The sequence below is a fragment of the Monopterus albus genome, unplaced genomic scaffold (assembly GCF_001952655.1).
Source record: "Monopterus albus unplaced genomic scaffold, M_albus_1.0 scaffold485.1, whole genome shotgun sequence".
NCBI classification, from domain to species: Eukaryota; Metazoa; Chordata; class Actinopteri; order Synbranchiformes; family Synbranchidae; genus Monopterus; species Monopterus albus.
In genome coordinates, this window is record NW_018128365.1 from 60,245 (window position 1) to 80,174 (window position 19,930).

A 19,930-nucleotide genomic window follows, 5' to 3' on the forward strand; every position below is an offset into this window, starting at 1 on the left:
CTTAATTCTAGCAACGTCTGTCACATGGAGCCATGTGATTGACTGTTGATATAAAAACATTTGTTACAGGTGCTTTAATCAATCATTCAGCATCATAGCATGTTTGGCTGAGCCTACTTAGGTTTTCCTGTTACACTGTCATCCTCTTCATGGTTGGTAAGTGGCCTGAAAATACAACGTTTTCCAAAGTTAACTCTACAAAGCCGCTCGCTGCCCTTGTTTATTTAAACGTACCTTTGGAAGTGGCGGGGGACAGACTGCTCCACTGTCCGCTGACGCAGGCGGTGACAGCAACATGGAGCCAGGGAGACGCTACTGCGCATGTGCATGTGTGCACGGACGGATAGACACACCAGGAAAAAAGTGGTCAAGACAAAGGACAGAGCAGTCTGTAAGGAAACAACTGGGAGTTTATTGAGATTTTAGAGCAGTTTACGATAATCCAGCGGTTATACCACCGCCAGGAAACAGCCAGGTAAGTGGTCGTTGAGAGAAAACGACGTTATAAGGCGTAAAGGTCTTGTGTTTGCTGTAGACACGGGAGTCACGGGACTAACGTAGATATCCGTTACCCTTATGGATTAATTGCATAGGTACATTTTTGGCTTCAGAGTATAACCGCGGCTGTATACGCTCTGTCTGTGCATGTCTTCCTACTTACGGGGCTGTTGGCATGTTTTGCTAGCTTACTGAGCAGCCTGCTTTCTATATCCAGTCCCAGCTACTCGAAATGTTTGCCTTCTTCTTTCTGGGGTCTGCAGACAAAGAGGAGATTGTAACATCTTAAAATGTGTCAGCTATCTACCACAACCAATAATAAGCATGGCTGTGTTGTTTAATGTGCTCTGCAAAACTTGTTTTAATGAAGATGAGTCCAAATGCTAATCATGAACATGCTGGTTTTCTTTCTGTCTTTCTGTTCAGGTGTTCTTCAGGATTCCTGCTCTGCTCAGCATTGAACTATTGTTTCTTCTCTTCCAGTGGTAGTCACCTTTCACGGTCAGCAGTAAGGTGATGGAACGAACTGCAAAGCTATGGGCTTGGTGACTGGGTGGAAGAGATGTTAGCACAAGCAAACACAGATGATGTAGGAAGTGGAAAGTCACAGAGGGCAACCAGCAACAGTTTGACTGACAACACAACTGTGGTGCTGCTGGAGAAGTAATCTTTCAGTTGCGAGCATCTGGAGTATGTTTGTTTGTGTGTGCCTGTTTTGTTTTTGTTTTTTTAGCTGGCAGTCCCATCTTGAGTCTCAGTTTGTACCTTCTCCCTCCTGGTGACCTTTCTTCACATCTGTCCTTTCAGGAGAGCAGCAGTGTTACTCAGCCACAGGTCTCACTTACCTTGAAACTCTCATCTCCCTCTACACCGTACACACAAGACACGAGACACACAAGCTTCTCTCTTCCAAGCAGTTGAGAGGTTGCTATGGCAATAGTTGTCATGATGCCAATGTAGCATCCTGAAGGTAGTAGTTGTGGAGGTAGTGTCAGAGCTGGAGGAAGTGGTGGTGGTGGCGGCGGCGGCGGCGGCAGTCCAGGGATGGGAAGTGCTCCTTATCCAGCTGGTGAGTGGAAGGGGAAGGGGCGAGGCAGCCTGCAGGAGCTGGGCTGCATGCCCTGGAAGATCAGCAAGCAGAAAGGTGGTGGTGGTGGAGGAGGAGGAGGTGAGGTTGCAGTGGAGGAGAAGAGGTGCAAGGATCCCAGGGAGTCGCAACAGCAGGATCTCTCATCCTCCTCTTCCTCCCTCACCCCTCAAGCACCTCCACAGTCCTGTCTGACACCTCCAGCTATTTACCATGAGAAGCAGCGGAGGGAGCTGTGCGCCTTGCATGCACTCAACAATGTCTTCCAGGATGGGACAGCCTTCAGTCGGGACACCTTGCAGGAGATATACCAGAGGTGAGCTGGTGTACAGGCTATACCAATACTTGGCATGTCTACATAAAATGGATCATCTGTTAATCTCTCTTGTCAACTTGCGTCAGGCTTTCTCCCAGTACTCTGGTGACACCTCACAAGAAAAGCATGCTTGGAAATGGGAACTATGATGTCAACGTCATTATGGCAGCCCTGCAGACCCGGGGGTTTGAGGCAGTTTGGTGGGATAAAAGAAGGTATGTAGGGCTGGCAGCAAAAACAGCAGTTTCTTATGTTCTGACTCGTGTTCATATCAAGTGTTTATGGTGCATTTTATCACTAACTGCTTATGTTGTAGCTGCAGTATATCTTTTGACTGCTGTCCTAGTTGTTTTCCCTAAATGGTCAGTATGAGGGTCAGGGACAGCCTAAACCAGAAGCAAAACAATTTATCCTCATCTTATTTGCTTTTTTTTTCTCCTTTCCACTCTGACCTAAATACAAAGCATCCCTGAATCCTATCCTCACCCAAGCAAAGAGCAGATACTTGGTGACTTGACAGATATAATCTGCATTGTATTTGCTCAAGTTATACAGTGGATGGCCCAACTGGCTTGCTATCTATAGCATAGGAATGTCCTAGAATGTAAATATAAGGTAAAAGTAGTAGCTCCTTGTGTCTCCCACTGCACCTCAGTGAATTAATCACAGGGGCCTTGAATGATTGCTTATTAGTCATCAGTTCTATCAGTTAGACAAAGACTACAAGACAGTTTTATCAGCATTCTTCCCTCATTATCAGTCTTGACTGAGTGTTGACAACAACAGCGGCCACAGACTTGCTTTTATCAGTATTACATTAACGTTATCAGAAAAGCCATGTTGCTTTTGACTTGACTAAAACAGGAACAAAATCATAGTTAATCTTAATCTACTGGCAATAACAACAGTGCTACTCAGTGCTGCTGACGGTTCGTGCACAATGGTGATTTAAACTATAGCATGTAGCCTATTGTATATTTCCTACTAAGATATAAGAATTAAAGATGAATTTATTTTATTTATTTATTTTTGGTCAAGTGTGTTAGTAATGTAGCTGGGACCTGAGACCGTTTTTATATATCCGTTATATACTGTATATGTTGGTGCATTTAAGTGCTTGCTGGAAAATCTGAAAGTCATGATTTTACAATCGGCTTCCAGACAGTAACCTTGTCAAAGGTACTGTAGATTGGAAATGCTTCCTTAACCTTAAAAAAAACAACAACAACAATGTGCTGTTCTTAATCACAGCTGAAATTCCATTGAGTAAAGGAATAGTCCTGTAGTTGATACAGCAACATGTATAGCATGTTCTGTTTTATTATTGGTGTACTGGGAACAATATTGTGAAATGTTATCTGATTTAATGTCTACTTTATGACTGTTATGCTGGCATTGTGATTATTACCACTTATGAGAACTACAGAAGGGAAGTTTACAAAAATTAAATGTTGCCCTTCTTCATCCAGGGATGTGGGTAGCATTGAGCTGTCCAACGTGACGGGCTTCATTCTCAATGTCCCATCCAACCTGCGCTGGGGGCCCCTCCGGCTGCCGCTCAAACGCCAGCACTGGATAGGAGTCAGAGAGGTGGGAGGGGTCTACTACAACTTGGACTCCAAGCTGCGTAGCCCTCAACCCATTGGCAGTCCAGATGAGCTCAGGTGAGAGCAATGGGACATTTTTATGTTATGAGATGTGTGCTTACCATGACGGCGTTGTTTTGTCGTGGCTATGTTTCTTTGTGTATTTACCACTTTGGTCCAGAGTAAGATTGATCTACAATTATTGAAAAAGTTATAGATTTGCTATTGAGTCTGTTAAAAACTTCTGTGACTGTGTGACTACACCTTCTGTAGCTCTGTCAAAGTAAAGACACTGAATCGCTTCACTGCTGGTAGGTTTTGTTTTGCAGCTGCAGGAAGTATTGAGTTTGGTTTAATAATAGATTAATATTGCTGTGCAAATTGCGAAAGCTCTGGTAACACAGCAAAGAAAAGCAGTTCAGATTATCTTGTGGCTGCAGTCTGTTGGTTTAGGGTTAGGGTTACTTTTATCTGTTGACAGCAAATTTGCCAGAGTGCACAGTTTTTGAATGTCAGCTGGACCCTGGAGTTTCTTTCCATGATATAAGAATTGAACATTATTTATACGAGTATTGCTGTTGGAGTATTACATTTGACTCCCTGGTAGCAGCCTAACTTAGTGCTGAAGGTTAGCCTACAGCTAATAACCCAGTCTCCCAGTTCCCCCGTTATTAGATAAGTATTTGTATAATAAGTATTTGATACACCGCCGAGTTTCCAAGTTTTCCCACTTACAAAGAATGGACAGATCTGTAATTTTCATCGTAGGTACACCTCAACTGTGAGAGACAGAATCTACAAAATAATTCCAGAAAACCACATTGTTAGATTTTTAAATAATTTATTTCCATTTTATTGCATGAAATAAGTATTTGATACAATATAAATAGAACTTAATATTTGGTACCGAAACCTTTGTTTACAATTACAGAGGTCAGACATTTCCTGTAGTTCTTGAGCAGGTTTGCACACACTGCAGCAGGGATTTTGGCCCACTCCATACAGATCTCCAGATCTTTCAGGTTTTAGGACTGTCACTGGGCAACACAGAGTTTCAGCTCCCTCCACAGATTTTCTATTGGGTTCAGGTCTGGAGACTGGCTAGGCCACTCCAGGACCTTGAAATGCTTCTTACGGAGCCACTGCTTAGTTGCCCTGGCTGTGTGTTTGGGGTCATTGTCATACTGGAAGACCCAGCCACGACCCATCTTCAATACTCTTACTGAGGGAAGGAAGTTGTTGCCCAAAATCTCACAATACATGGACCCATCCATCCTCTCCTCAATACAGTGCCGTCGTCCTGTCCTCTTTGCAGAATAGCACTCCCAAAGCATGATGTTTCCACCCCCATGCTTCACGGTTGGGATGGTGTTCTTGGGGTTGTACTCATCCTTCTTCTTCCTCCAAACACAGCGAGTGGAGTTTATACCAAAAAGTTCTATTTTGGTCTCATCTGATCACATGACCTTCTCCCATGCCTCCTCTGGATCATCCAGATGGTCTTTGGCAAACTTCAGACGGGCCTGGACATGTGCTGGCTTGAGCAGAGGGACTTTGCGTGCGCTGCAGGATTTTAAGCCATGACGGTGTAGTGTGTTACTAATGGTAACCGTTGAGACTGCGGTCCCAGCTCTCTTCAGGTCATTGACCAGGTCCTCCCGTGTAGTTCTAGGCTGATGCCTCACCTTTCTCAGGATCACTGATACTCCACGAGGTGAGATCTTGCATGGAGCCCCAGTCCGAGGGAGATTGACAGTCATCTTGAATTTCTTCCATTGTCTAATAATTGCGCCAACAGTTGTTGCCTTCTCACCAAGCTGTTCGCCTATTGTCCTGTAGCCCATCCCAGCCTTGTGCAGGTCTACAATTTGGGGTACTTTGGTCTTGCCCATAGTGGAGAAGTTGGGCTGCGTCCAAAACCGCATACTGTGACAGTACGTACTGAAAGAGATAAGGTACCTACTTACTGACCGTTAAAACAGTAGGTACTGTATAGTATGAAGCCTGGTAGTATGAATGAGATTCGGACGGACTAGATAGGAGGGCTTCTTAAAGACAAACTAACAGGTCTGTGAGAGCCAAATTCTTGCTGGTTGGTAGGTGATCAGATACTTATTTCATGCAATAAAATGGAAATAAATTATTTAAAAATCTAACAATGTGATTTACTGGAATTTCTTTGTAGATTCTGTCTCTCACAGTTGAGGTGTACCTACGATGAAAATTACAGATGTCTCTATTCTCTGTAAGTGGGGAAAACTTGGAAACTCGGCGGTGTATCAAATACTTATTTGCCCCACTGTATTTCTTTAGTGCGGCATCACTGAGAGTTAAAAAAAAAAAGGAGCTAAACTCTGTTGACTCAAATAGAGTAGTCAGTGTAGCCGTTCTACCTTGTGGCACAAGAACCAAACTTTTGCTTGTTCTCCCTGTGCCTGCATGGGTTCTCTCCGGCTTCCTCCCACAGTCCAAAGACATGCACCTTAGGTTAATTGGCGACTCTAATTTGCCCCTAGGAGTGAGTGAGTGAGTGAGTGTGTGAGTGTGTGTGTGTGTGTGTGTGTGTGTGTGTGTGTGTGTGTGTGTGTGTGTGTGTGTGTGTGTGGTGGTTTGTCTACGTCGGCCCTGTGATAGACCGGCGACCTGTAGTGATGGCCCTATGACACCTGAGGCTCCAACACATGCGCGGTAGCTCATGAAGCAATTGTATCGAACCAATGTGCCGAGGCGTGGTTTGGGCACGGGACTAGTGACGTTTGAAGTGGTTGCGTGCGTCGGACGTCATGCGAATCAGCTGATTGGTTCGGTTTGTCATGTGAATCACTTTGTGGGATAGAGTGTGTTCAGGGACAGGATATCCTTATTTAGTGGCGTTCATTTGAATCTGTCTTTGCAGAGCAGGTTGGTTTGATGCTGTTGTGGCGTTGGTTGCTTTGAGAGTTACTTTTATTGTATTTGTTACCAAACAGCTCTGATAACTGATGCTACAGGGCCAGGGTTTAATTGCAGACACAAGAAGTTAGCTGCCATCTCGTGAACATATGTAGCAGTGCTTTTAACAGCTTAAGAGCCAGATATTTGAGTTGATAGAGACCAAAATCAGAGTGGAAAGGAGAGTGAATATTGGACTTTGTCATTCATCAGGTGTACTGAAACATGACTCCACATGAATTATAATGTAGCTACCTATCTGCTGGATATTTAGTTAAGCTACTGTTGGTTATTACCAACTTCATGAGATGATAATGTGTCAATGCTTATTCCACTGCCATCCCCCTCTTGCTTTAAAGCAGGTCTAACCATTTTAAATTCTGACTGTTCTTTTACTTGGTAATTCAAATGGGTGTTTTCATTATCATAACTGTGGCTGTCCTGTTTGTTTTTGATTTGACCAAAACCAGGAAGTTTCTCCACCAGCAGCTGCGAGGGAAAAACTGTGAACTCCTTTTGGTCGTCTCAGAGGAAGTGGAAGCACACCAGACATGGCGTTCTGACAGCTAAGGCTTTAACCAGCCAATGACAGCTCCAGCTGGGCAAATGGGCCAATCACAGAATGAATGGGAGAGGAAGCAGAATCATGCACAACCAATTAAGCGAATGCGCATTTGCAGAAGTATTTTTTGGTTTTGTTTACACAGCCATTGCTGGACTCTTATCTGATAAGATGCAAAGCAATGAAGAAAGTAAACACTTTACAGGGAGAATCAAAGAATCACAGTCCTTTACTCAACACAGTGAAGACATGAAAAGTAATTCTGTTTCTGCTACACTTGTGTTTTATATATGCTTACTATTTTTCAGTGTCAATTTTCTGTTGATTTTTTTCTTCTTTTTATTGTTGAAGTTTTCAAAGTTATGAGAGTTCAGGCTTTATGAAAAAGGCTGTTTATCTGCCTGTTTCTCTGAGAGATTCTCCGTGCTTCAGTCATGATGTTCACTGATCTTCGTGTTTCATGTCGTGAATCTGTCGCCATATCCTCCGTCCTTCACTTTCACCAAAGTGTGCCCTTCCTTGCCTCATTGAGACTGCATCTCTCTTTATACCTTTTTCATGTCAGTGATGTCTCACGTTACCAACTTTGTGTTTCACACACTTTCCACAAACCTCTCGCACAGACTGAGCCTATACTGTACAGACAGAGGCTGTCCTGGCACAACAGTTTCATATGGCAACAAAGTAATGCAACATCTAGGCCAAGCGTTCCCTCTAGTGGAACAAGTAACAACAGCATTCATTCAGCTTTTTGATTGTTCATATTCAAAAGGCTACTTTTATCACATAAATTTGCTACACGTTGTATTTCCACGTGCAGTTATAGCATGACTTTAAATTTGGAAAAAGCTTATGACAAACCAGTCTCAACTCAAGGCCTACTTACAAACCTTGTTCTAGAGCTTTTGATGACATCAGCAGATTGAGTTGGCTCAGTTTTCATGGAAATGTTAATATTCAGACTTTTTAGTAGTGCTAAGATAGTCAATCGGTTTGTTGATCGATCTACAGCAGTTTGGTTAAACTAATAAAAGTCATTTTCCTAACAAAAATGGCAAACATTTCGCTGGTTCCAGCTTCTTCAGAAATCTGAATATCTGTGGAGTTTGCATTTTTAATCAGACAAAACAAGCAATTTTAATTTTAATACATCATTGGGAAACTGATGGACTTTTCAGTTTTCTGGCAGTTTATTTGCAGAGCACTTAAGAAAGGAACTGGTAGATTAATCAGAACACATCTGGTAGCTGCAGCGCTGCTTACCAGCATCTTCATCATTTACAGTTCCATGGCAACTGAGGAAACTTAATGTGCTGATGAGGACTGTGTAACAAGAAAGTAGATGGACTTCAAATTTTGATCAAGCTGTCGTTACAAAACTTCATCGACAAAGTAATGCTATCTTGTTTGCTTAGAGTTACAATTTTTTGCACAGGGGCAAAACAGGGATACACAGTTGTGTTTCTTTGTTTTTGTTTTGTCTTCAGACTGGTTCTAAGGGTCACTACCACAGCAGCCCTGTGTAGCACAGGAGCTCAGTTGATGCAGGGCTCTTCTCTTAAATATCTCTTGTCAAACCTGCCAAACACGGCTCTGAGAGGATGTCACAGTTTTCCCCACCAAGTCTTCTACAGTCCGCAGTAACCTATGATGTGTTTGGTTTCAGTCTGAGGAGGGGTTTTGGTCGTGGTTTGTGTTAAGGGAAGTTGTCAGATTGAGAAACATGAAAGGAAGGAGCAGTGCAAGTAGAGAAAAATCTAGAGAAAGAAGTTGTGAAAGTTGCTGGGTTAGGTGGTGAGCACATGTCCAGCCAGAGGTGGGTAATAGTTGGTTACTGTGAAATGGTCCTTTATAACAGATTGTAGCATTCAGATGCATCAGCTTAAGAAAAACTACTATAAATGTATTGTCTGTTATTGACAATATTGGCCTTAACGTGTTTACTTAAAAATATACCTATTGCTATGGAGATTGCGAGGGGCTGTGCAGTTTGATGTCATTTCATAAGATTTATTCCAAAGCACCTATATATTGTAAATTTAGAGGGGAAACAGCTGATGCTCAGCCAATATACAGAGTAGCTAATTGCTAATGATGCTGTCACTTTTGCAGCACAGGACTTTATTTTATTTACAATTGTTTGAAATGTGTGATTTTTTTTTTTTTTTTAAATAAACACAAGATCACGATTTGTAAAAGTGCATGTATTTTTCTGGAAAGAGGCTCTACAGTTCCAGCCCAGTGGACCTGCACTGAAACATCAGAGGTTGTCACTCATTTGCTGAGACTTTTGGACCCAGTCACATTGTGACTAGTGTCTCACAATCACCATTCAAAAATTGCTTTTTTGCCATGACAATTCATTCAGCCCTTCCTACTTAAAGAATCCTTATTGTCACTATGTTTTTTTATGTATATATATTTTTGGCATAGAAAATAAAAAGCATATAATGGCACTTTATGTATAAGCTACAGTGTGAGTGTATTAAAACAGTTGTCATTGGGTTAAGTAGAAAGTCTCTTCCCAGCCATTTTAGGGATATTTTGGTCAGTGGTAGAAAGTAAATAAGTACATCTATTCAAGTGCTGTACTTTAATTAAATTTTGAGGTGCTTGTGTTTTGAGTATTTTCATGTTATGCTACTTTATATTATCCCAGCTTCCTTACATTTCAGAGCAAAATACAGTACTTTTTACTTAAATAATTTCTTTGGACTCTGCAGTTACTGCTGTTCAAAGTAAACATATACATTAAAACATATCAAAAGCTCAGCTTGGATTACACCACTGGATTCCAGCCTTTTAGGTGTGTGGTCTAAATTGTTTGCAGTTACAACAAAGTAATGTCCCTTCTGAGCTTTACAGATGTTTCATTTGAATAATTAGGATGTAAAATACTGAATCTTTTACCCAAAAGGAAAGATAAGAATGTCTCATCCAAAATGATTGTTTTTTTATTTCATCTTTTTTACATTTTCATTTTTCATCTCATGACCCCTCAGATTTATCTTGTGACCCTCACGAGATGCTCCACCCTTAGGTTTGAAACCACTGGACCTAACTAGCCTTTTTAATTTATGCCATCAGTATTGCCAATTTTATAATGCTATATACAATATCAGTCACAGATTCCATTCAACATAATGAAAAGGTCTACTTACATGGATGGATACTGAACGGGCCTACTGGGCACAGGCCCAGAGGCTGAAGCAGTCTGGGGCCCCAGAAAGGAAGGGAATGTTAACCTTTCTGTTGGAACATCAAATGACTACAAAATGCCAGAAAATGGGGGAAATATAGATGCTAAACAGCTATGAAGAGATAGAAAGCCTTAAAAAAAGACAAAGTGACTCAGAAGAGATAGAAAAGAGCCAAAAAAAAGCAGAATGACTACAAAAATATGCCAAGTGACAAAAAGAGACACAAAACTACAGGGAGAAGCAAACCCATTAAAAGTCAAATAGATAGCCCATACAAAAATATAAACATTGGTGCAAAATAACTATGAAGGGTTCCAAAACAAATAAAAAAATAACATGAATGTCACTTTCGGCTTTTTCCCGTTAGGGGCTTGTTGACATTTGGCACGTGTTTTACGCCGGATGCCCTTCCTGACGCAACCCTGACTCGAACCCGAACCTTAGCCGCTAGTCAGGGAACCCCAAGTAAAAAATAGCATAACAGATGCAAACCAACTTCAAAGGGACAGAAAACAACCACAAAAAGATACAAACCTACTACAAATAATTATCTTGCTTGTAGAATAAATACTTAGCCTACTTTAGGTACATTTTGTTAATAATACTCGGTCGGATTTTGAACGCCTGACTTGTCCTCCTGTACCAGACAACTGCAGTGCTGTTACCTGTAGTCCTTCTCTGGTGATGGGTGCGAATAGGGCCTACTTCTTCCATCGCTGTTTGTTATCCATCCATACCCATCCTACCCTATGAACGATGGGTATGATGAGGGAGGTAGTGGCGCGCGCGGACTCACCGTAGGAGCGCGCTCTCGGAGACGCGCTAAGCGGTGTGCAGATGTGTCGCAGATTTTGTAAAGTCACTGGACGCACAGAAAGACCCAGCACAAGGAAGTCGCTCCGCACAAATGGGCCTTTAAACTGTCCGGAAGAAGAGACTGAGTGAGAGGACACAGCCGAGGGCTCGTTTGTTGTAAACAGTTACCGTTAGCTTAGTTTGTGTAGGAGAAGGACGGTACTTTGACAGTTAAAACCCAGCGGACGGCGGCGTGCGCGGAGATGGAGCTGTCAGCGATTGGAGAGCAAGTGTTTGCTGTGGAATCAATCGTGAAGAAAAGAGTTAGAAAGGTAACGGGTTAAGAAACATTTATCAGCGTGCTTAAGAGCGGGACGCTGTCACCAATTGAAAGAGACATTTTTGGGGAGGAGAGGATGCTACTTTGAATGCTAATGAAAGCTTGAGAGATTAGATGAACAGAGCTGCGCGACTAATCTGGTTATCTAAATACAGGCTTTATAAAAGGGGGCGGGTTAAAGGAGGTTGTCCCTGATCTAACGTGGAGTTTGTTGTCATTGTGCTGCAGCTTAACATGTCAGATGTTTGTATGTGGAGGAGTACACGGTATCTACCAAACGCCTTCGCTTGGGGCCTGTTTGCTTGCTAATTGTGTTTGGGTCTAAAACACCATATGGTGTTGACAGATGCAGGTGCGTAGCTGGAAGGAAAGGCGCCCTAAACGTGGAAGGGCCCCTTGAAACCTCTGTTTCCTGGTGGTACCCATGTGTGAACAATTTAATATTAATTGGTTGTTTTGGCACAAGGGTTGACAAAATAATGATTTAAATGATAAACAAAACTCTAACTCTAGGCTAAGCTATAAGCACAGATACAAAGGTAGGGCATATTTATCATTATACCGGTTGGATGCATTTTCTGTCAATCAACACTTTACACTTATGACTTTTTTAAGTAGTATAAGACAGCCAAGAGTTTATGCCCAGAATGAAAATGCTCAAATAAAAGCAAATTTTATCTGTTACAACACACACTTGAAGGATGGATATTATGGAAATTATGTAGGCTACATTTTGATGCATTTAATCCACAGTTAAGAAAGCAGGCCTTGCTAAAAATGCATGTCCATTTTTTTTTTACTATATTAGGTGAAGTGAGTGAGTAAAAGGAAACCACAATGAAAAGTGGTGGTGTCACCTTTGAGAGTTTAGACATGATTAGTGGATGATGTCACAGAGGATGACATAGGTGTTGTTAGATTCCTTTTACTGGGACATGCGCCCCAGTATTGATCTGCTGTGCTCCAGTAAAATCACAAGCTCAAGTTTTAACAGGCTCCTATATTGAGTAGTGGATTAATTTAGACTGATAATAATGGAGAAAAAAATTGATTTGTTGTTCTAATCCAGAATGTCAAAGCAAAATACAAGCTCAAGCACAGTGATCAGGGCACCTACACCACCGTGCGCATATCATGCACGTGGCAGCTGGTGCACTGCAGCATGCACACAGCAATCCATGTATTGACATGCAAAACAAAAGAAAGGAATGGACTGAGGTATGTGACAGGGACTAAATTAAGTTTTTGAATAATACTGATGATCTTATTCTCACTCAAACATTATTGACTCCTTGGACATAAGAAAAATGTTTTGAGGAGGCTGAGACAGGGAGGAAGTTCAGAGAGATAAGGATAAGAGAAGGAAGACCTGGCTGTAGTTGGTAAACAAAGTAACATTAGTTTATTTAGCTAGTTGGACTACTCTTAAAACGCGATTTATCAGTACACTACATGGAGCATCGGTAGCTAGTTGGACTACTCTTAAAACATGATTTATCAGTACACTACATGGAGCATCAGTGTTATTTGGCTTTATCGGTTACAAAAAAAGATTAGATTGTGTTTGTCTACATTGATTTGTTGATAGATTAACATGTTGTGAAAGTTTAAACCTAACAAATCAAACTGGGGCTGCCCGACAATCAAATTATATTATTGTGAAATGCAGAAGAATGGAAAGACGTGTGCAATGCAGGACCAGACTTTCATGCCATAAAAGCATGTTGAATGTTCTTAATGTACGTTGAAATAATTATTTTCACAAGGATTAATATCTCTGCGTTTTTACCTTTACCAGTAGTTGTTTCAGTGTCAGTAGCAGCAGTATGGCAGTGGAACACTGGGCTAAGCAAGGGGAGGTCATATAGCACAGTCTATAGCACATTTCATTCATGCAGTAAACATTTAAGAAAAATGATTGGGTGATTTGAGTAATGGGGGCCCTGTGCCCCAGTAGAGCTTTATGTCTAGCAACACCCCTGGAGGATGACTCATTCTGAGTGGCATGGCTTGTAAATGGTAATCATACAGAGCATTTTACATCATCTGTTATTTATAGATATTGTCTGAAGGCATGCAGAATCACCCTATACATAGATGAAAGGTGCTGGAAAATGTCACTGTCCCTGATTTCTCCTGTTGTTATATAATGTATACAGTTTGATTCAGTGGCTTATAGGCTATGTGTTGTGCAACATACATGTAAAGTTCATAAAGATTTGCATCCGCCTCAGCAGATGAGTGAACTCCATTTTGACAATGAGTAAACTGGTAAAATGCAATCCAGTAGATTTACAATGAGATGTCAGATCTGAAGTTAAAGTTGTGACCTTGATTGTAGCATGGTTCAGTCAGCATAAACCTTTTTAAAAGTGGAATGTAGTGCAAAGAAATGTATTCCTTCATGTTTAATCAAAACAGACATGTAGAGTCTGAGACATCAGGTGACGTATGAAGGTTTTATTAGAATGTGTGTGGAACAGGCCACAGTATATTCCATGACTTAATTTATTAAATTAACTTCTGGCTGATGCTCTTAAACTTGATATCTCTGCAGGGGAATGTGGAGTATCTGTTGAAGTGGAAAGGATGGCCTCCAAAGTAAGTATGTAAGCTTTAATCGGTGAGATGAATGGATGATATGAAACTTGCAAATGTGCATCATCATACATAGGCACAGAAAGTACCAGGTCCATATAAAAATATATGCTCATTAACAAAGATACACAGCATGACATATACAGAGAAAAGTAATGACTGGTTGACTCTGTGTAGATGATTTCATCCACTTTGCCCGTTTGCTCAGCTCATAGTTACTGTTTGAGTGGAACCGAAGAAGATGGAGCCATTGTGTGAGCCCTTTTTCAGCCAACACATAGTAACTGTTTTAAAATTATTTTTTAAATGGAAAATGTCAAACAATTCTACATTAATCGACAGACTGGTTTAATTAGCAGACTCAGTGTAATAACAAATGAATGACAGAAATTAATAGAAAACTAAAGGAGGCTTTTATATATTTCCTTATAACCTATTACAGATACAGCACCTGGGAACCTGAGGAGCACATTCTGGACCGGCGCTTGGTGCAGGCCTATGAAGAGAAGTAAGGTTCCACTTAACATTTAATACTTGCCTGATGAAAACGGTTGCCTGATCATGGAAAGAACCAGGAAGGTTTGACACATAGTGGAGAAAGAATGTGCAGACTAAATCAATTTTCCTCTAATGACACTGTGACTCAGCAGATCAAGACTGAGATTGAAGTCCTTCTCTTTCCAGCTGGCATTAGCATATGTCCTGGGTTGTTGTATTGTAATTGGATATGGCAAAACAAAAGATGATCAGATACACATCTGACTACATTTTTAAGTGTGCCAGAGTGCAGGACTTCTCTAATTCACAGTGGATCAAAGTAAACAGAAATGATATTTGTAGATGACATTTTGCTGGTTTTAATTGTGTTTTTGGTTTGTTTAGGGAGCAGAGGGACCGAGCTCTGGGTCACAGGAGAAAAGGATCCAAAGCCAAAAGACTCCTCCTGCAGGTAAAATTTTGAGTTCAATAAAAAGTTGAAGCCAATGTATTCTTTTCTCAGTTATTTGAATGAACACTTTTATGCTTTGATTCAGAATACTGTCTACACCATGGATCTCCGTAGCGCTCACAAGCCTCCAGAGAAGCCTCCGCCTCACCTGCGTCTCTCCATGACACGGTCCCTAGTACCCGAGGATGAGGATGAGGATGAGGATGAGCCCTACAGCTCCTGCAGACAGGGACCCCAACCACAGATGACACATCTCAGAAGCAAATCCAGAAGGTCACAGTTCAGGTGCTTTGACTCAAACCCTCCAAGCCCTGGTCAGGAGGACTGGGAAGGCCGAGGAGAAGAAGAAGAAGAAGAGGTGGAGGACAATGGGGATGAGGAGGAGGAGATGGAGGTGGCTCAGAAGGACACTGCAGAGAAGAGCGTAGGCATTCCTAATGGTAAGTGTGTCAGTCAGTCAGCCAGTGGACCATCATCAGTGTGACCCACTTAACTTGACTCTTTGTGCACCTCCTCATAGGCACATCATCACACAGGCTTTCTCTCTATTGGGCACACAACCAAAAAACATTAAACGTTCTCCATTCAGAGGTCATTAAAGAGATGTTATTTGGTGTCTTATTGTGCATGTACTGTAAATATAAGGCAGCAGATCTTTGAGAGTCTCTCATTTAAAAAGATGAATGCACCACTATAGTGAAGTGCCAACTGCTGAGACCAGCTTTGAGTCAAACTGTGTCTAGTAATGTGCTTGACACTGCATGTTTAACAAATAAATAAATAAATACAGAGTTAATAACAATACACGGGTGATAGGCTTGATGCAATCACTGTCCGACTGCATCTTTCCCCTTTTCGCCTTCTGCCTTTTTGCCTCATCCAGGACAGAAGAGGACAGACAAGTGGAGCTCCACTATTATTCCAGATGAAGTCACTGCGTCAGAGAAGCCGGACAACATGTGGAGACCTATCTTTAGTCCGGGAGAGGTGACAGTCACAGACATAACCCTCAACTCCCTCACAGTGACTTTCCGAGAGTCAAGAGTGGCCAAAGGCTTCTTTAGAGGCTGGGGCCTGGAGGTCTGAACACACTGAAGTTGGTCTAGGTTGGTGGGGAGGACACTGTGGGAGGGAGCTTAACCACCTTTTGTGAATGGTGTTTGAGGATCAGGGGCGGCGTGTTCCCTCTCTGCAAATTATCATTCTGCTCTCCCCCCTTGTCAGCTACTACAGGTCAGTCTTTACATGCACAGAGTCACCTGGACATAAGCAGAATTCCAGTTCATGTTGTATTTAGGCTGAGGTGTTCACCTTTGATATGTGCAGACTGAGTTGCCTTAAATTAAAGGGGCATTAAATACCTGCAACTGGTAGTGGCTTCTGTTATTGACCAAGGAAATGCAAAAATATGAACAGCTAACTGTGGTCTCTGCTTAGCCGACATAGCATTTTCTCCACAGAGAGGGGTAAGTTAGCTAATAGAGCAGCAATCCAATAGAAACCTCTAGTGAAGAGGTAATAATGTATATCACCGTGCTAAAATATGGAATAATAATTCAGTTTAAGTTTTTTTTTGTTTGTTTATATAACAATATGTGACCCATGTAGCCAGACTGATTGTGGCTCAGATGTAATCACTGCCATGTGGTCCGTATATGGCTGCCAGGTTTAGGCAGATTTTGGAGGTGCAGACTTAGCCTAAGGAAAGAAGCTCCAGTTAGGAGAACTTGTGCTTGCTGAAAATGGGACTAGGTCAGACAGCAGAATGACATGTAATTCTCTTAAAGTGAGTTTTTGAGGCCAGAAATCTCACACCTACCTAAGGAATCTTTGAGTTGTTGGTATTGGTTCAATTGTGTCGATACAAGTATATTATTATCTTTTTTTATCAAGGGTCTTAGATGTTCCACTTTTAAGGTACCATATATAGTTTCGTTTCGACAGTTACATTTACATTCATTGTTAGTCACCACAACGCTTTGTGTATTCCTGAGACCTAACAAGCACGTTGAATGTTTTCCCGTCTTCAGAAACATCACAGAGATTTTAATAATTTGAACCCTGTATTGTTTACATCCATGTTTGTAGTCTGCAGTTGTCTTCTCCAGATTTCACTGGCACATTGGTGAGACCTGTATCATACATGTGCATGAACATGTATCATAGAAGTGTGTAAGCCCACTCATCAGGACATTGCTCTATAGCACAACTAGTGGTCAAAAACTCCACAGGACATCTATAAAGAGAATGGGCCTCATGCACAAAACTTATCATCTTATCTCCTTATCTACTTTGATTTTATGAGGTGGGCTCTTAAGAGATTCAGATCAATCCTTTCTTCAAATAAATACAGTCATCAGATAAATGTAGCGGGTTAAGAGTATAAAAGCCACAAACGTAGCACAAAAATGGAAAAAGTAGAGGATTACTTATAGAATTACTTGAGCAAATGGACATTCCACCTCTGAATGAGTACAGACAGTAATACTACAGAGTTATGACATTTTCATTTGGTGAAGTAAAACAAGGTAAAATCAGTAATCCTGTGAAGACGAGGAAGAGTCTGTGCATGTAAATATGGCAACTGTTACTGTCTTTCTTCCGCATCAAGCTAACTATTCACGACTGGACTCAAACATATTGTACATACTCCAACATACAGTAAGGGGTGTAGTCGTCAATCCCGTCCTAACATGTACCTGTAATCTATAAACACATAGTCTGTTACTACCGTACAACATGTGGCTAAGTCTTGAATGCGTTTCAAAGTCTGAGAGACAATTTGACCAGCCTACATGCCAGACAGTGTAGTCTTCTCTGTCCACTTAGCACTTCATCAAAACCAGACTGAGCGATGACGGAGTCTTGTACCAAAATTAGATGAGACTTGAAAATAGAATGTATCGTGGAATTCCACTGTATTTACTTCATAAGGGTCTGTGTGTTCAGCAGAAGCCTCTTGGTTGAGTTGGACCAACAGAGTTTTGAGGGGAATATCAATATTAAAATGAATTTAAAAGTTCCTAATACCCAATAATTTATGCCAATATTCAAAAGTTTATAAGCCAATGAGTTCTGCTAGCTGTTTAGCCAATTTAACTACAACTCGCACATACTGTCTTTTACAAGACTGACAGTTACCTTTTCAAACACAGCATGAAGTCTGACCTTTTAAGAAGACACTGATCATAAAACTGATCAATTAAAATAGGTAACCCATCACAGGTAACAGTTAGCAAATGATAATGTCATGTAGTAATGCAGCTGTATTTGGGTACTGTTTGGCAAAGTCCACTTGCAGGTGACTGCTGTAGAGCGCCGCATTCAGAAGAGGTATTGTTGTATAGTCAAATCAAAACCATTCAGCCAGAGAATCTTACTTTACAAGATGAAATTATTCTAGTTGGTCCAGGTAGTAAATGAGAAAAATTTAAATTTTGATAAACAAAATTGTTTACTTTTATGTCTCTTTACAACCCTTGACCATGGATTGCAAGGAGACATATTCAGAGATAATGGACCAGAACAATTAGGAGACATTTCTCTAAGTCTAAGATGTCGGAAATTCCCAAAGGCACTGGAATGCACCGGCAAGGAGTTTTCCATCGGGCCATTATAGCATTGCATTATCATTTGGCTAAAACAAAAAGCAAGTGAATGTTCACTGGGATGGGTCAAAAATCTCAAGATATTCAATATCTTTATGGCATTAAAATTATGTACAGGTTCCTTATTGATCTTGGAAACGACATCCATTTAGGGGCCGTTCTGGAGCTTTCAGTCACATCCCGTGATCTTCATCAATAGATGGCGTTTGCTCAGTTTTCATGGAATTGTCAAAGATGTTGAATTATCCATTATGACAGAATAGTGTCAGGAAATGCAATCCGAATTGATTTAAATATCAGTAATAATAACATAATGAAAACTTGTTTGTAGGTAATAGGCTAAAACATGAGAAACAGAACAATCTGGTCTTTAATGCAGGGTGAACAAGACCTATACATGAATCGGTTACTAAATAATAAGTAAACAAATTTAATCAGTTTTACAAATTATTTTACCAAAATACTGGCAAATTATAAGAACCCATACATTTAAAGTGCATGTTTCTCCACAGCGTCTCATGATCCAGAAAACTGTCTCTGTGACACTGAAGCTGCGGGGAATGGAAATGCCTGATGTTGCACTGTTTTGTTGTTGTTTTGTCTGTGGAGCTTTTAGGGCTAATGACTCTCTTCAATCCTTTACACACATACAGTTACTGCCCCAGCTTATTTGACTGATTATTATTAAGACTTGAAATATGAGGAGGCTTTACGATGGAGGGCTCAGTAGGGAGAAACATATTTTTTAGTCGTTATTTTTCTACATTGACTTGAATGTATATTTATTCTTTAAAGAGACCTGTGTATTTGTCATGCAGATGACTGAATAGTTTTTATACAGTTTGTGATAACCACTTAGCTGATGCCAGATCTACTGTAAATGTACTGACATGACAAAACAAGCACCCTGGATTTAACATTTCATTCACCACTGAACTGTGCACTTTGTGTTGTGAGCCCACACATTGCTTGCTCTGGTCTACAAAGTGTCATTGTGTAAGAGCATTTCTGTGGTAATACTATAATAAATGTTGCTCCTGTTTAATAGAATTTTTATTGAACTTGTCTTGCTTCTTTATGGTAACTAAGGTGACTTATTTTCAGGTACTCATGGATGCAGATTTTTATAGCTGTACAACGTCTACAGGTGCCACAGATTTAACACTGAGTGAACTTTTTAAGTTAATATACAAGAAACTTTATTACTCAAAGTGAGGATTCGGGCTTTTATTAGGAAGCCACTGTGACTTGTATTTTGCAAATAAATCACTCAACACAGTCGTTACTTAACCTATTCAATCCCTTTAGGGACTGTATGAAAATTATTAGAGTGGTAGGCAGAGGGAAGGTCAGAAAAGCATGAGGACTATGTTTTTTCCTTATGTTGAAATCACTGTGGGGGCAGTGAAACCTATATTATCCCAGATTTATGTCAGCCTTCACTTACAATACTACAGATT

At 40.9% G+C, this 19,930-nt stretch overlaps 2 protein-coding genes across 4 annotated transcripts; both read left to right on the top strand.

The window, feature by feature from the left end:
- Nucleotides 1-65: 65 nt before the first annotated feature.
- On the top strand, nucleotides 66-9,483 carry josd1 (Josephin domain containing 1). 3 transcript variants are annotated; one of them, XM_020587883.1, is made up of 6 exons: nucleotides 66-156; nucleotides 982-1,188; nucleotides 1,306-1,901; nucleotides 1,988-2,116; nucleotides 3,371-3,565; nucleotides 6,889-9,483. In XM_020587883.1, exons 3-6 carry the CDS (start codon nucleotides 1,543-1,545, stop codon nucleotides 6,986-6,988), a joined length of 783 nt encoding a protein of 260 aa, XP_020443539.1. In that variant the 5' UTR covers nucleotides 66-156; nucleotides 982-1,188; nucleotides 1,306-1,542; the 3' UTR covers nucleotides 6,989-9,483. The 3 variants fall into 3 exon arrangements, with proteins under 3 accessions (XP_020443539.1, XP_020443538.1, XP_020443537.1); XM_020587882.1 differs by lacking the exon at nucleotides 66-156 and adding an exon at nucleotides 312-475 and having other exon boundaries at nucleotides 925-1,188; XM_020587881.1 differs by lacking the exon at nucleotides 66-156 and adding an exon at nucleotides 312-475.
- A 1,348-nt stretch (nucleotides 9,484-10,831) lies between these two features.
- Nucleotides 10,832-19,511, top strand: cbx7b (chromobox homolog 7b). Its single transcript, XM_020587886.1, has 6 exons — nucleotides 10,832-11,307; nucleotides 13,873-13,916; nucleotides 14,356-14,421; nucleotides 14,796-14,862; nucleotides 14,948-15,302; nucleotides 15,746-19,511. The coding sequence occupies exons 1-6, from the start codon at nucleotides 11,239-11,241 to the stop codon at nucleotides 15,946-15,948; spliced, it is 804 nt and encodes a 267-aa protein (XP_020443542.1). The 5' UTR covers nucleotides 10,832-11,238; the 3' UTR covers nucleotides 15,949-19,511.
- The last annotated feature ends 419 nt before the right edge of the window (nucleotides 19,512-19,930 follow it).